Source organism: Microchirus variegatus, assembly GCF_963457635.1.
Source record: "Microchirus variegatus genome assembly, chromosome: 13".
NCBI lineage: Eukaryota > Metazoa > Chordata > Actinopteri > Pleuronectiformes > Soleidae > Microchirus > Microchirus variegatus.
The window spans coordinates 21,562,248-21,577,480 of NC_139814.1; the positions used below are offsets into that span (position 1 = coordinate 21,562,248).

At 42.1% G+C, this 15,233-nt stretch overlaps 1 protein-coding gene across 1 annotated transcript in view; it reads right to left on the minus strand.

The window, feature by feature from the left end:
• Positions 1-5,596: 5,596 nt before the first annotated feature.
• Positions 5,597-15,233, minus strand: part of pou2f2a (POU class 2 homeobox 2a) — a gene marked incomplete at both ends in the record, with an annotated part of 58,746 nt that continues 49,109 nt past the window's right edge. The window contains 12 exons of the mRNA XM_083899283.1: positions 5,597-5,979; positions 7,637-7,710; positions 8,628-8,775; positions 9,882-9,930; positions 10,048-10,245; positions 10,909-11,057; positions 11,470-11,611; positions 11,699-11,980; positions 13,315-13,403; positions 13,530-13,644; positions 13,785-14,039; positions 14,790-15,023. Of these exons, the coding sequence (XP_083755409.1) occupies positions 5,597-5,979; positions 7,637-7,710; positions 8,628-8,775; positions 9,882-9,930; positions 10,048-10,245; positions 10,909-11,057; positions 11,470-11,611; positions 11,699-11,980; positions 13,315-13,403; positions 13,530-13,644; positions 13,785-14,039; positions 14,790-15,023 (2,118 nt within the window). The remainder of the gene's footprint in view (positions 5,980-7,636; positions 7,711-8,627; positions 8,776-9,881; positions 9,931-10,047; positions 10,246-10,908; positions 11,058-11,469; positions 11,612-11,698; positions 11,981-13,314; positions 13,404-13,529; positions 13,645-13,784; positions 14,040-14,789; positions 15,024-15,233) is intronic.

A 15,233-nucleotide genomic window follows, 5' to 3' on the forward strand; every position in this document is an offset into this window, starting at 1 on the left:
CGTCTTTTTTAAATTTTCACGAAATAAATTAAAAAACAATACGGGGCAAACAATAACGACTGAAGATATTCTCTCTTTTTTTTGTTTTCCTCCCACTCTATCTGTTGTAAGGTTTTACATTTTGTGTTCTCAAGGCCAAAAAAAGTCTTTTATATCTTAATGGTGACTTGGAAAAGTTGAGCAGAGAAGTAAAATTAACATTCACAGCCACAGAAGAACTACAGTAAAAAATAAACAAACAAAAACAAAACTTTCAAGGCCTGAAGTGCTTTTATAATCTGACAGTATTTTAATACTAATGTCAGGCGCTGGATATCCTTTATTTCATCAGTTACAGTCCCTAATGAGGATCCTGAATGTTTATATACACATGAAACCACCGTGAGTGTGTGTCTGTGTGTGTGTAGAGTGTGTGTCGTGTTGTGTTTCACTGTGGTAGTGTTAACTTTGGTATCATTCTCTGTCCACCACAGATGAATCTGACTTCACACACGCGTAATCGCCAGAGCTGCACTGCTGTCAGAGCCAAAATAACCCGCAACCCTGTGGAATATAAGTGGCTATTTTTCTTTAGTTTGACATCCATGCATGTTTTCAAAAACCTGGGTTTAAAACACTTTCCTCTGACAGCAGTGATGAATAAACACACACCCTCGTCTCTACAACAGTGTCCTGAACGCCACACAGCAAACAGGAGAAGACGCGGTGGTGTATTCTTTAGGTTTAAGCCGGTAAGAAAGACTAGTTTGTGAAAATCTTTGTTTTTCCATCGTTAAACTAACTCGCTAGGGCCAGTTTTACATCCCTCACTCCTGAGTTCAAACATGTCACATCATCTTTTTTTATTTATTTTTTTTATTATTATTATTTTTAAATCATTAAAGCTTGAATATCTATTTGGTTTTTTTTTATCAGTTAGTATCAGAGGTATGAGTTAAAAGCCTCGTCCTGATGTGGGACAGAGGGAATAAGAAAGCTTTTTAGAGAGCAGAGGAGGAGACGTGAGGACGATCACGCTAAATGTTGCTTCGTAAACTAAAGCATGGGGGGAAAAAAGGGAGAATCAGGTTAACCACTGACCAGGTTAACCAAGTTAAACTGTGTGAAACTGAACAGGGTTAAACAGCTAGCATTTCACAGTCAGATAAGTTTACTTTCAGGTGACACATGCTACATAAATGTCCTGAGGCTACGAATATAACCCACCTGTACTAATAAATGTGCTAATATGTGTTAAGTCATTTCTTACTGCTTACACAGTGGTAGTCTATGACACGCTGAGACTGTAAAAACAAGTGAAAACAAATGTTCTTAATAGGCTAATTTACTCCAATCTATAATACAGTAAGTATATCTGCTGTAAATAGTTGTATTCACGCAGTTTGAAAAGAAATCTGGTCGAACGTTAACATCACTTAGCTAGTCGCGTTTAGCTAGTCGTTAGCATGACATAACAAAGTAAAGCAACATTTAACCTCCATGTGAAAGCTACAGTGTGGTGTTTTAATTTAATAATGTTTAAATTAGTATTAGTGGACACTAAACTGACATGCCTAGTTAACTTTGAGCCAACAAAGAGCTAGCCAGTTCAACTAGCACCTTATGAAATCCCTGCTACAAAATGAAAACCTGTGCAAAAGTAAACACCATTGAGTGAATAATGTAAATTAGTTGAACATTCTCCAAACTCTGTGTGTTTTTCCCCCATAGAGTTAATTTACAAGCAACATTTCCCCCCGTCACGGTTTCCCTGCTTACAACAGTCTTATGGTTTGGTTTTGCTTTGAAAACATTCGTTTGGCGTCTTCTCTTCTCGTCTGGATCTCAAGAACACCCCTCTCTGCGGACACAAGCCTCACAACAACCCCCCCTCCCTCCCCACTCCCCCGTGAAGAAACTATTACAAAGAAAGACTTAAATAGAATCATTCAATAAATACATAAATAAGGGATCAATAAATAAAACAAACAACATGAGGGACAAAGAAGTTCATAAAATACAAACGGACCCACTTTTTTACCCCCATCCCCCGAAAAAGCACACACACCTCCCGTATACAATAAATACAAATACTTTTTTTTCTTTTTTTTTAACCAACAAAGAAGCCTGTGAGAGATAAAAGAGTTTTAAAGCTTTTGGTTCTTAAATCAAGTCACCGTCTTCGGTCGTCATCATCATCATCATCATCGTCGAGGATTATAGTCCCAGCCTCTTTGTACATCAGCAACAAGTAAGAGCAGTTGAACATATATTATTTCCCCCTACAAAAAACCTATCAGAACTAATGGATACATTCCCTCTAAAAGTTTACGTTAACAGGCTTTAATCCGTCTCAGATATCTGCTCCCCCTCCCCATATCATCTTCATCACTGGTTGCCTTCAATACCTGTGTCCGTGGATATTGGTTTCTACCTGGGCCTGTTTTTGTTCTCACCTCAGTTTTGTCACATATTTGCGTTTTATGTTGATTCCGAAAAGTATTTACTGTGGGATATCAACTTAAAAACTGCCTTGAAATTCACATGGATGTTTATTTATTTTTAAAGGGACCCTGTGTGAGTTTTTTTGACCACTATATAAGCTGATTTCCTGTCTGTTTATATTGTGTACATGCATATCGGCGAACATCCAGTGTATGGGTGCCATTCATTGGCAGAGAAACTGGGTAAATTAATCAATAGATGTCAGCACTGCGAGTGTGAAAGCTACTGTGTGGTTCAATGTGTTTTAATTCAATAATGTTTAAATTAGTATTAGTGGACACTAAACACATGCCTAGCTAACAAAGAGCTAGCCAGTTCAACTAGCACCTTATGAAATCCCAAATGTCAGTCTGTAATTTAGCTGTATGTTTTGTTTCTGGTATTTTTTATTGGTTTCTGAGACTTTTGTGTGTTTTTTTAAACACAGTATTTCTTCAATAAGTGATATGTGATGAGTGAGTTAAAAACAGGTCCAGGTTGAAAATGACCAGAGTTTTTTTTTATCTGAACTGTGTAAAAAAAGTGTGTTGTTTTGTTACGGTTATGTTTGTTATTTGGTTTGTAAGAATTATCTTTACACTATCACACAATCACACGCACTGATACTGTATGTAAACACACACACACACACTCACACACACACACACACACACAGACACACACACACACACACACACTCGTACGTCTTTGTGCATTGGTTTGGTTGTTCTATTTGGTCGTACGGTCTAAAAGGTTTTGCTTTTGGTTTTCTGTTTTGGCTTTTTCACACAACACTTTGGATTATTATTATTATTGTTATTATTATTTTTTATCTTGGAAGCTACATTTTCACATTTATGTCCGAACTTAACTGAAGTTAAATGAAAAACCCAGAGCACAACCGAAGAGACAAGAAGATATGAAAATAGGCAAGACGTTACCCCCGGCCCCCCGCTACCCGCCTCCCTGTTTTCCCGCCCGCCGCTTAATAAGTAGAAAGCAATGAGACAAATCCATACATAGTTAACAGACACACTATGGAAGGCAAAAACAAAAATATATATACTCTCAAAGTCAGTTTTCGTTGAGGTTATTCCATATTTTTCTCCATCCAGGTAAAAGAAAGGAAAAAGGAAAGTGAGAACAAAGCCGAGGTGGGCGGCAGAGCGAGGGAGGGAACGATTTCTGTCTGTCTGATACAAGAACGGCAATCACAGTTAAAGACAAACGGACAGACACGGCCTTACTCCCTCCTCTTCTCTCCCCTTCTTTGTTTGTATTTGGTTTAGTTACAGTTCAGTCACTCATACATAGCAGTAGTAGTAGCTTTTGGTTTTTGGGTTACTTTTTGGTTTTTACCTCCTCCTGCTCCTCCTCCTCTTTTTTTTTCTTCTTTCTTTCCCCTGCAGCTTTTTAAACCTTTGGCTCCTCTGCTCCTGACCACTTCTCCTTCTCCTCTTCTTCCTCTTCTTTTTTTATTTTGGCCCTTTCATGTGATCTTTGGAGACAAAGGATGGGGGGCAGATGGGCGGGAGGGATGGAGGGCAGGGGTTTGGGGGCAGTAAGGGGAACGCCAGTGCTTCACCTCTTTCTTTTGTTCTTTTTTTTTTGGTTTGGACTCTTTCTTATGGTTGTAGTGTGTGTGTGTGTGTGTGTGTGTGTGTATTTCCTCCTCTTCCCTTTGACACTGCTGAGGTTTTGTCTGGACACTCGTCTCCCGGGCAAATCCAGAGACAACGCTGCCAGAGGCGATGCTTTGGTATCCAAGAGTGACTGTCTGGTGGTAGATGAGCAGTCTGGAAAATGACATGACGATGGTATGGGGTGATAATAAATAAAAGAAAGAATAAATAATACTGTAAACCCCTCCCACATCTCTCTGTGTGTGTGTGTGGGGGGGGGGGGTGTTTTTCCTCTTTGTCGACAGTATAAATACTAAATAATGGTGATGAAATCCTTGTTGTGACCCGAAAATAAGTTCTGAAATTTCACAAACAGCTTCACACAAAACTAATTTGACCAGTTTTAACTTAAAAAAGACGATCGAAACCAGATTTTCGCCCCCGTGTAGAGTTGATTTTCACCTGTGTACGTGCCGGACGAGTGAATTCTGCCACATCACTTGAATAAATGAACCCCACAGATCTGAGGCATACATGGTAAAGCTTTGTTAAAGTTCTATTTATACGACAAGTACGTGAGGATCGGCATCTTAACCTGACTTTATATTGATTATCGTGGTAAACTCCACCCGTCTGTTACTCCAGGCTGAACAAAGCGAACACAGTGTTGTCACGACAGGTAGGTTAATGGTGGTAAAGCTGTTTTAGAGAGAGGTAGGTATTTACCCTGCATGTGTGATCAGCTGTGAAACATGAACGTGTTTGCTAAAAGAAAAGAATCCTGAGTGAAATGGAATGAATGAAGTGGTGAACTGACCCTGGACAGATCAGAATGTAAAAGTCTTTTTGAACTAAAGCTTTTCTCTCCGTTTATTGTTTTTTTTTTGTCTTTTTTTGGTTTTCAGTTTTTGGTATTTGGAGATTTTGGTTTTCATCTTTGTAGGTGTGTGTTTCTCCTCCAGCATCTTTTCTTTCTTTTTAAAAATTTGGTTGCAGCCAACTTCCTGACCCTTTGCGCTTGTTAAACAAGTCTTTTCCTTTTCCTGCTTTTTGTTTTTTTTTGCCTCCCATCTTTCACACACAGTTCCAGGTCTCATCCCTGCCCTCATCAGAGTTTTTTTTTTTCTTCTTCTTCTCCAGCCGTTAAAAGGCGTGGTGTTCGTTTCCCCCCGATGCCAAAAAAACAAAAAAAACACAACACTCCTCAGTGCCACGTCTCCAGCTGTAGATCATTATTTGGTTTCAGATTTCTCCCCTCCATTCTGCAGTTCTCTCTATTCTCTCCATCCTCTCTCTCTCTCTTTGCTCCCTGCGTTCATCTGTGTATATTTTTGGCTTCGGAGGACGTCGGCGGGGAGAGAGAGAGGAAATCGCAGATGGATCAGACAGAGAGATGGCTTTGGTTGAAAGGCGAGGTTTGTAAATTTTAGATTTTTAAAGCTCCTTTAACGCCCTCTTTGCTCCTCCTCGTCCTCCTCCTCTGATAGGATACTTTGGCTGTCAGTCAGGAATCACTCGGCCATGGCTCCGCCCAGCGGCGGCGGCGAGGCTTCGCTGAAGGAACAGAAGGAGGCGGGACTCGAACACGGAGACTCCTCGGGGCAAGAGGTCGGGCTCATGAGGTCAACGCTGGCACCGGCGGGCGGCGACTGGGAGAAGCAGAGCCTGGGGCCGCCAAGACCGCCGCCGCCGCTGCTGCTGACCAGGCCCATGGTGGCTGTGGAGGCGGTCGCCATGGAGCAGGTCACCATGGGGAGGAGCGTGGGGCGGTTGAGGAAGAGGGAAGGGCGGAGGGAGGCGGGGACAGCAGGACCGCCATGTCCACCCAGAAGCATGTGACCTGCTCCCGCCTCCAGGCTGGAGATGGACAGCTGACCGCTGCTGGCTGCCAGAGCTGGAAGGAAGGAAGAGAGGAAGGAAGGAGGAGGGACAGAGAAGACAAGGTCGAGAGGAAGTGAGGAGGTGGAGGGGGAAGATACATGAAAGACAAAAAAAGAGATGATGGAGAAAAAGTGACAAGGTGCAGAGGAAGAAAAGAAAGAGGGACAGAAAATAACAAGGATAAGAGTGACAAAGAGAAAGAAGGAAGAGTAAAAACAGGAGGTGAAAGATGGAGAGCGTGATTAATGGAGGCAGGTGGATGATAAGGAAGGGACATTTGAATAAAATAAGAAGGGAAAGTAGGAAAAGAGGAAGACAGGTCAGTGAAGGAGTCATCGCCGACAGAGGAGACGTTTAAAACCTGGACGATGATGACGATGAAGATGTTTAAACATGAAAAACATACTTTTTTGCGTCTTTTGGTTGAAGTAGTTTGGAAATATTTAAAGGTGTGTTTCATGAAAATGACATGACAATAAGAGAGTTTTCAAATGAATACGAGAAACTTTCTGCATAAAAAGGGAAACAGTTAATCTAGAAAATGTAGATTAAAAATTGAAAATATCTGCAGGTGATCTGAAGGGTGAATATTTGATGAAAAAGAATGAAAATGGAGATTATTTCCCACAAACACACACAGTGCAGTGCAGTTTGAAATAATCTGGATTTAAATTTTGATCCAAATATTTGAGTAGCCCCAGTTAAAGCACAATAAATGAATGTTTATAAAACTGTGCTGTACTAATAAATATAGCTTCCTTTCTTTAAAAACAAAATCAATTATCAGTTGCTCTAATTAATCCTAACATTAAACTGAGAGGTGACTTCAGAGTAAAAAGCAAACTCTTGAAACATCCACAGTGCGTGTGGCTCCTGGCGGGAATCAAACCAGAAATCCTTTTCTGGTCAAACACTTCATTTAAACCGTCTCTCTATCCTCCTCCTCTTTTCACTCAGCCTCCCTCTCTTTCTTCTGATAACTCCCATCAGCGTCGGCGCTGCCAGAGCTGCACTTTCCATAACACGCTGTATCCTTCTCATCAACACTCGCGGCCTGGAGGAAGGCAGCACATGATGGATTCAAAGCTCGGATTGTTAGTGATGCTTAATTGATTTGGCAGCAGATCGTCTCTTTCAGAAAGGAAGAGGAGACGAGATATTTAGCCAACAGGCCTGTAAATATACTGAGGAGGAGGAGGAAGAGGAGGAGGATTGTGCCTGTTCAACTGTTTACTGTAAGCTGACCTGACGGCCTCCTAATCTTTGCCATGAGGGCGCTCTCTTGTCACGTTGTGATAATGGAGGGCTATTGTATGGGAATCCAATTGAATCTTTCATGATACAAAGTGATTCAAAAAGTTTGTGCTGAGGAGGAGAAGAAGGAGGAGGAGTGAGCACTGAGGCCTCGCTGTTGGCTGAAGCTTTGCTAGGAAATTCATTTTGGTTTGAGAATGAATGAAGGGTGAAATGGGAAGTGGAAGTCTTTAGAAATGGAGACTCATGAGGAAGACGGCGAGCCGCAGGGGAATAGTCAGCACACACACACACCGACACACACACCGACACACACACCGACACACACACCGACACACACACACACACACACACACACACACACACACACACACACACACACACACCGACACATACACGCACTCACAAACACACACCTTGCATTGTAGCCAGGGGATTGCTGCCAATGAGAGCCTGGTTCATCCCTGTGCTTACTCCCATCATTGTGTTCCTGAAATGTGGATGATGGCAGATTCACACACACACACACACACACACACACACACACACAAACACAAACATACACACACACAAGAACAATCACACATGCAGAGGAAAAAGAAAACACATTAAACTGATATAAAGTGAACACAGCTGGTATCATTCACAGCTGTGTTTCATTCATTCATATTATTATTCCACCGCTGTTTGGTCTATTATCGAACAGAAACTATGTGACTTTATTTGTCTGCTGCGTCCTTTCATCTGAAAATTGATCAGTCCTGACTGAGGGAGCCTTTGTGTGTATACAGCAGCAGCAGATATTAGATATTAGATACTAAATATGAAGACTGCTTTAGCGAGGAAACACAGAGGGAGTAAAATAAAGACCATTTTACACATCATGTTTTCCTGAGATTTTACCCATATTTGAATAAAGCATCTTTATATACAGGCTGTGGTGTTTGGAGACAGCTTTAAGCATCACATATTTGTTCAGTACTTTCAGTATTTTCTGTCTAGGCCACATGCCACAGTTTGCACATATTTGAAATAGTTTGTTTGTGTGTTTGTCTCGTAAAAAGATGCAGAATTGCAGCCAAACGGGTGCAACAACAGTGTGACATTCCTCAACGTCTGGATAGCATGGATTTGGATGGAACAGGCAACTATATAGTGTATGTATAAAAACATGTCGAGTTAAAGAAGTTTGGTGTAATCGAAAACAACCCCTGAAAAATAAGCTGTACATAAAATCTCATCTTATATTATTAGGTAATTTCACATTGAAATATTCTGTAATATTGTTTTTGCATTATTTGTGAAGAGAAATTATCAAAAAATAATTTCCAAACACAAATGGAGGTGTAATTAAATCTATTCTAATGCTCTTCTGCTCTTCTAAAAGAAGATAAAATTATCACTCACCCAGTGTTGAGCCCGTGGGCCCCGAGGATGGCAGAGACGGGGCTGGCTGTGCTATGAGGAGGCGGAGTCACAGAAGAAGAGGTGGAGCCGACTGCGGCCGAGCTGACAGGAGTCATGGGGCACGATGCTGAGGGTGACAAGCTGGCAGCTGAGATGAAGAGAAGAATCGTTAGGATACTGAGTAAGAAATTCACTTATTTTTTTCCCTGGATAAATTCCATTGCAATTCTATCAAATGTCCCCATATCTTCACCACAATTAAACCATAAAAAACCTTTTAAATATCACTTAGAAGTAAATGTATAATGCCAACTGCCCTGCCATGACAGTTATAACTATATAAATGATATCATAGAGGACCAGAATGAATTCTAAGTCCTAGAAAAAAACGACATTTATGAAGTTATGTAGAATTACAGACCAATATTTGAGTTCTTAAATACATATTAAACATAACCAATCTTGAAAACACTTTCTATAATCTGTAACACGTATCTAATCTGTCATTTTATAACACATTTGTGAGATTACAGAGTGGTGCGTTGTGGGTGCTACACAAATTACTTCACAAAAACTAACTCTTGCCTCACAGACAATTTGATAGTTTTCTGATGCTGAGGCTGAGTTATTATCAGGGCTCAAGCTTTATTTATTTATTTCACTGCCAGAAGTTGCATTCAACGCCCCCCACCTCAGAGCGAGCAGCTCCAACACATTATTAAAAGAAAATAATGAATCACGGTTAACGTGTTCATCTCTGTCGAGTGTCTTCTTTGACTCCACTCGACTCCAGTCTCGTAAGAGGAGTTTGGAAAATATTAGCCTCGGCTCAGCGGGCCAATAAATTTCCAGCTGTGTTTGTTAGCTGTCAGGTCGTCTGTCATATCTGTGAACCCTGAGATCGCTCTCACTGTCGTCCAGCTCTATAAATCACGAGCACCAGTCACGACACACACGGGTAAACAACTCAAGATGGGACCAGTGCTTCCATGTTGTCGTTCGGTGAACCATTATCGTTTCCTATTTCAGTTTCTCCCTCTCACAGAAATCGTTTTCTCTTCGGCACTGCATCAAAACTCCCAAACAGAAAAAGGAGACGCTACAGAAAAAAAAACCAGCTGCCTCCAAATAATGTCAGCAGCGGTTTAATCTTCTCCGCGAGCGACCTTTGGGCTCCGAAAAACACGATTGCTCTGGACTTTAATAATTCATTGACGAGGCTCAACACAGCCACAAACAGTAATTACAGCTCACCTGTTGTGCTGAGGCTGGTGGTGACCTGGGACAGACCCTGACTCGATATCTGGGAAGAGACGAGTGAGGGGGAAAGAAATTAGGAAACAAATATTGGAGCAGCCTCTGAAATTACACCAAAACAGAGAGTGGGATGATTGTCGGCGGAAGGCAGCTGGGGCTGTACCATGTGCGGGCTGTAGCAGGAGGTTTTGTGCGTCACGATGGGTGAAGTCTGGCTGGGCAGAGGAGGGGTGGTGCTGGAGGAGGGGTTGATGCGTTTCTCTTTCTGCCGGCGGTTGCAGAACCACACGCGGATCACCTCCTTCTCCATGTTGAGCTGCTCCGCCATCAGAAGGATCTCTTCAGAGGTAGGCTTCTGGTTCTGAGAGGGGGAGAAAAGTGAGAAAAGAGTCATTATCATTCTTTATTTAACCTTAATCGTAATTAACGAATTACGATTAATTGTTTAGATCAAAAATATATCCTGGCCATGACAGGCAGCAGTACATAATAGGTTTTGGAGATATGTAATGGTTATTAGATTAGAAACGTAAAGAGACAAAACAAAACACAAGATTAATAAATAAAATACACATAAATCTCCTTAAAATGTAACATTTAGGAGGGTTTATTGGCAGAAATTGAATATACGGCTGATTGGTGTGTGTATATTATCATGTATCGTGTATTATTCTATGGCAGCCTGAAAACGTACAAATTCTTAGTGAAATGATTGCAGATTATAACAAAATACAGACCCTTCGGCTCACTCCTTCATTTCCTAAGCTAATAGGAAACTACGGTGGCCTTCACATACCACAAAGGTTACTTTTCAAGGCTTCTCCTTTTTTGTCTCTCTGTGTCGGTAAAGAAGCAAGATAGTGGCTATTAAAGTGAATAAACACTAAAACAAATATGATTAAATCTGCTGATAAACCCTCCTAAATGATTGTTTGTCACAGACAAACTGACAAAAGTGAATATAATTTTGTGATTTAAAGTGTAAGATAGAGTTGTGTGGTTGGCCGGTGGTCGAGTCTCTCACCGTGCTGAAGTTGCGCTCCAGGGCCACTCGCACGTTGGTCTCAATGCTGGTGCGTTTCTTCCTGCGTCGGCCGGGCAGACCCTCCAGTCCGTGTAGAGGGGAGGAGATGGAGGAGGGACTGGGCAGCATGCTGTCCACCGCCATGGTTTCTGTCACACACACACACACAGAGAGATAGCGATAGAGGAGCATGAGCGAAGAAGAAGCCTTCTTTTATGCTGCTCCATGGTCATCGAATAACCTTCAAAATACTTCATAACACTTCAGAACAAGCTTTATGAATTTGTTTTTCCCAGTGAGTATGAAACACTGATAAAAGAGTTGCTAACCCTGAGCTGGACTTAGTATTGTGTGTTTGTGGTCCTTTGTCCATTGCAAATCAGCTCCATTGATTATTTGCTCTATTGTATAGGAAACTGTATTATGGTGAGTCGTCTTGGCCCAGGACTCGATTTAGGGAAAATAATCAATATCATTTTATTTAACTCTTTCGATCATCACTATTGCAAATATGAATTTGACTAAACATTTGTTTTAACTGGCTCTAGTTTCCTCACTCACCTGCGTCACTCAGCCACTTCTCCAGCAGAGGCTTCAGCTTGCACATGTTCTTAAAGCTCAGGTTGAGCGCTTCAAAGCGGGAGATGGTGGTCTGGCTGAAATCGTTGCCGTACAGTTTTCCCATAGCAACACCGACGTCTCCCTGATAGAAGCACATTTAAAAAGTGTCAGACACACACATGGACACAAACACCAGTCTCTAACTCTGTGAACCTTGCTTCTTTCTTACCTGTGTGAACCCCAGCTTGATGCGTCGCTGTTTGAAGGTGCGGGCAAACTGCTCCAGCTCCTCCAGGTCGCTGGGCTCTTCCCCCAGGTGACCTCCGTGGCCTCCGGAGGTCAAGCCGGAGCTCAGCGAGGAGGCCATGGTGCTGACGGACGCAGACGTGCCTCCCAGAGAAGTCACCACGCCAACGCCGCCGCTGCTGCCGGTCGCAACTACAGAAGCACCGATGCCGACGCCGCTGCTGTTGCTGCTTCCAGCCATCAGAACATCACTGCTCTTCTCTCTCTGAGAGGAGACACAAAAACATATATGATGTACTGACTGTCACATAAACCTGAGGGTACTCAGTGTTCAGTGGCTGTTTGCCTCAGTTCGCCAAAACATTCAGTCTATTCTTTTGTTTTCTGGGCTCATTTAACACATGTATGGTGACTTTTTTGGTGTCACCTCTGACAACCAAATTGTGACCAGTTTATCTTCGAACCCAAGTGAAATTTTGTGCTAAATATAAGAGGATTCTCCGGGTTTCTTATGAAATACATTCACAAGAGAAAAAAAACCATTTGAAATGAATATCTCAAGATAAGCAATGACAAAGACGGAAAGGCTTTTGGAGATCAGACTGACCTTGATTTTTACCCACCAGGATTTTACCAGTTCATACTTGAGTCCAAGTGAACTTTTGTGCCAAATCTGAAAGGATTTTCTTCTAAAAGTCCAGTGCTATTGCATTCAAAATTCCTAAAAGTGAATGTTTGTACTACATTTAAATGGATATCATGCTCAGAAAGCAATAAATGCCATTTATGAAGCCAAAGTGACTTGGCTCATTTTTGAACCCTTGAGTCCAAGTAAATAACCCAACTCAACCCAGACATTTTCTGAATAGGACCTTGAATTAATTAAGGCATTCATAAGATAACACACGAACCTTGAGCTTTGCTCACCAGAACAGTCCAAGTGAACATTTGTACCAAATTTAAAAAGGATACCCTGTTTAATATTACATTTTTAAAATAATTATGGATACCAATTTTTTTTAAACCAAATTTTAAAGAATTATTGAGATATCAACAAGTCAGATGGATAAAAGTGTTGATAAAAAGTATTTTTCTAAATGTAAATGCACTGGTGAGTGAATACATATGAGGGAATCAGTTCAGTCTTTTACATCCTTTATTCTAAACAGCAGCAGGAAAAAAACAATCCTGTTAATATTTGACTATAGCAGAGGCGTCAGAGCAGGAATGCGACCCTGTGAGCTGCGGGAGCATCGACTAATTGACTGAACATGATGCACAATATCTTTGCCTCATTTACATTCACCTCTGTGCGTGCATACAGACGTAACACCTGCTTCATTTTGACATGACTTCCATCACAGATTAATGAAAAAATCTATAACGGGGCTGTGAACACGTGTGAGGATGCATTCGTGGATTATGTTAGATAAAGGCCGAGGACATGAGGTGAAACGTTTGGCTGTGGGTTCATAATCAAGGTTGAAGATCCTCAGTGAACTCAGAAACTACATCAGGAATCTAGGAGTTTGTCTCTCCCTTTGCAGCATAGATCAAATTAATTTCACACAGTTATTGCATCATTAAACATTCTCTTACCTGTGCTTGGAGACTCAGGCGAGGCGGTGTCGTCAGAAGTCCTCCAGTGCTTTGCTGAGGTAGCTGGATCAGATTTGGTGAAAGCAAACCTGTGAAAACCAATTAAAGAAAACATATTAATTCTTGAGGGTTAACCCAAATAACCAAAGTGTAAAACACGAGTGCTTTATAATGTTTTAAGAAGTGAGAAACAGAGGTGTGTTGTGCTTCCTCACCCTGCTGTTGCTGCTGCGCCTGTGTCGGCTGAGGCAGGAGGAACTGGGCCGGAGACTGGAGAGCATGACCAGGCATCAGAACCAGCTGCTGGAGCTGCAGCAGCTGCTGGATGTCCTGTAAAAAACGCGTCATCAGAGTGAAAAAGGGAACACATTTTATGACGACGCTGATGGACAGAAATGAGGGAAGGAAGTCACATCAGACACATCTGACACATTACCCCCAAAACCTGAAACTGGTCTTGCTCCTCATACCTGTGCTGTGAGCTGGATTGGCTGTGACAGAGCCAGCTGTGGGGCCTGGATGCTTTGCTCCTGCTTGATTGGCTGCTGCTGCTGCGACTGGGACTGGTTCTGCTGCTGCTGCTGCTGGTTGGCTTGTTGCTGCGCAGCGGCATGTGCAGCGTGAGCAGCGTGGGCCGCGTTGGACTGCTGCACAGCGGCTGCCAGGAGCTGAGCCTGAGCCTGTTGGAGGAGCAGCTGCTGCTGGGCTGGGAGGAGAGCGGCGAGCTGGAGGAGGAAGACGAGGAGAAGGAGTGAGGATAGAGATCAGAGAAGACAAGACAAAATGTAAAGGAAGTGTAAAGAAAGCAGAGTGCAGGTGAATTTGTTAAAGTTGCGTATTAAAGCATGCCAGAGCAAGAAAATCAAGAATTCCATCTGCAGCTGAGGTATTTCACCGTCACATGAACACGACACTGGGCCATTTTACTGCAGGTTCTTATGCAATACTGTTTTACCCTTAAGGGCACCAGTGTACAAACATTGAATATTTTTACTGTGAGTTACAACTTGACATGTGTCACGACATCACTGACGAACAGTCAAGGCTCACTGACACGGACACTGATGCTCACTCTCACTGAACACATGGCTTATGCCAGATTTTTATTCACTAAACAAAAAGTTCACCTCCATAAAAACCAGCTCACTTGCCTGCACCAAAGTCCATAAAGAAAATCAGCGTTTTTAGCTCACAGACAAACAGGAGCTGCTGGTCTACTGCTGCCTTCTTTGGTGAAGTTGTGTCACTTGTGTGAATATGAAAGAAGGATTTTAATCACTGAAGTCACAACAAAAACATTTGAATATACTGATGGAGGCAGCAGTGGATGAAACACTCCTGTTTGCTGTGAGGTTAAATCCTTGATTTTCTCTATGGGATTTGGTGCAGGATATATATCCTTAAGATATTACAGAAATGTAAGATAATGAGCAAGATGGAAGTTAAATCTAGATCAATCCTGCATGTGTTCTTACCCCTGCCAGCTGACTGCCAGCCAGCATCAGCTGTGTATGGTGGTGGTGCTGCTGCTGCTGCTGCTGTTGTTGTTGTTGTTGTTGTTGTTGTTGCTGCTGCTGCTGTTGTTGTTGTTGTTGTTGTTGTTGTTGTTGCTGCTGCTGCTGCTGTTGTTGTTGTTGTTGTTGTTGTTGGGAGGGAGGAGCAGGAGGAGGAACAGTAATGTGGGTCATCTCAGAGCTCTCATTTTTTACCTGAAGAAGAAAGAACAAAAGTTTCTTTTAGTACTTGTTTAAACCGCCTCAAACCACACACACACACACAGTTCTCACGGTACAGCCTTCTGACACTCTGATTTATGAGACTGTTGTTTTGCTGGAGCTCCACCTCGGCCACAGGTTTTCTAATCAGGTGACTGAGCACTGTGGTGTGGACTTCTCAATTATTATTTCAGAGTCAAAAAT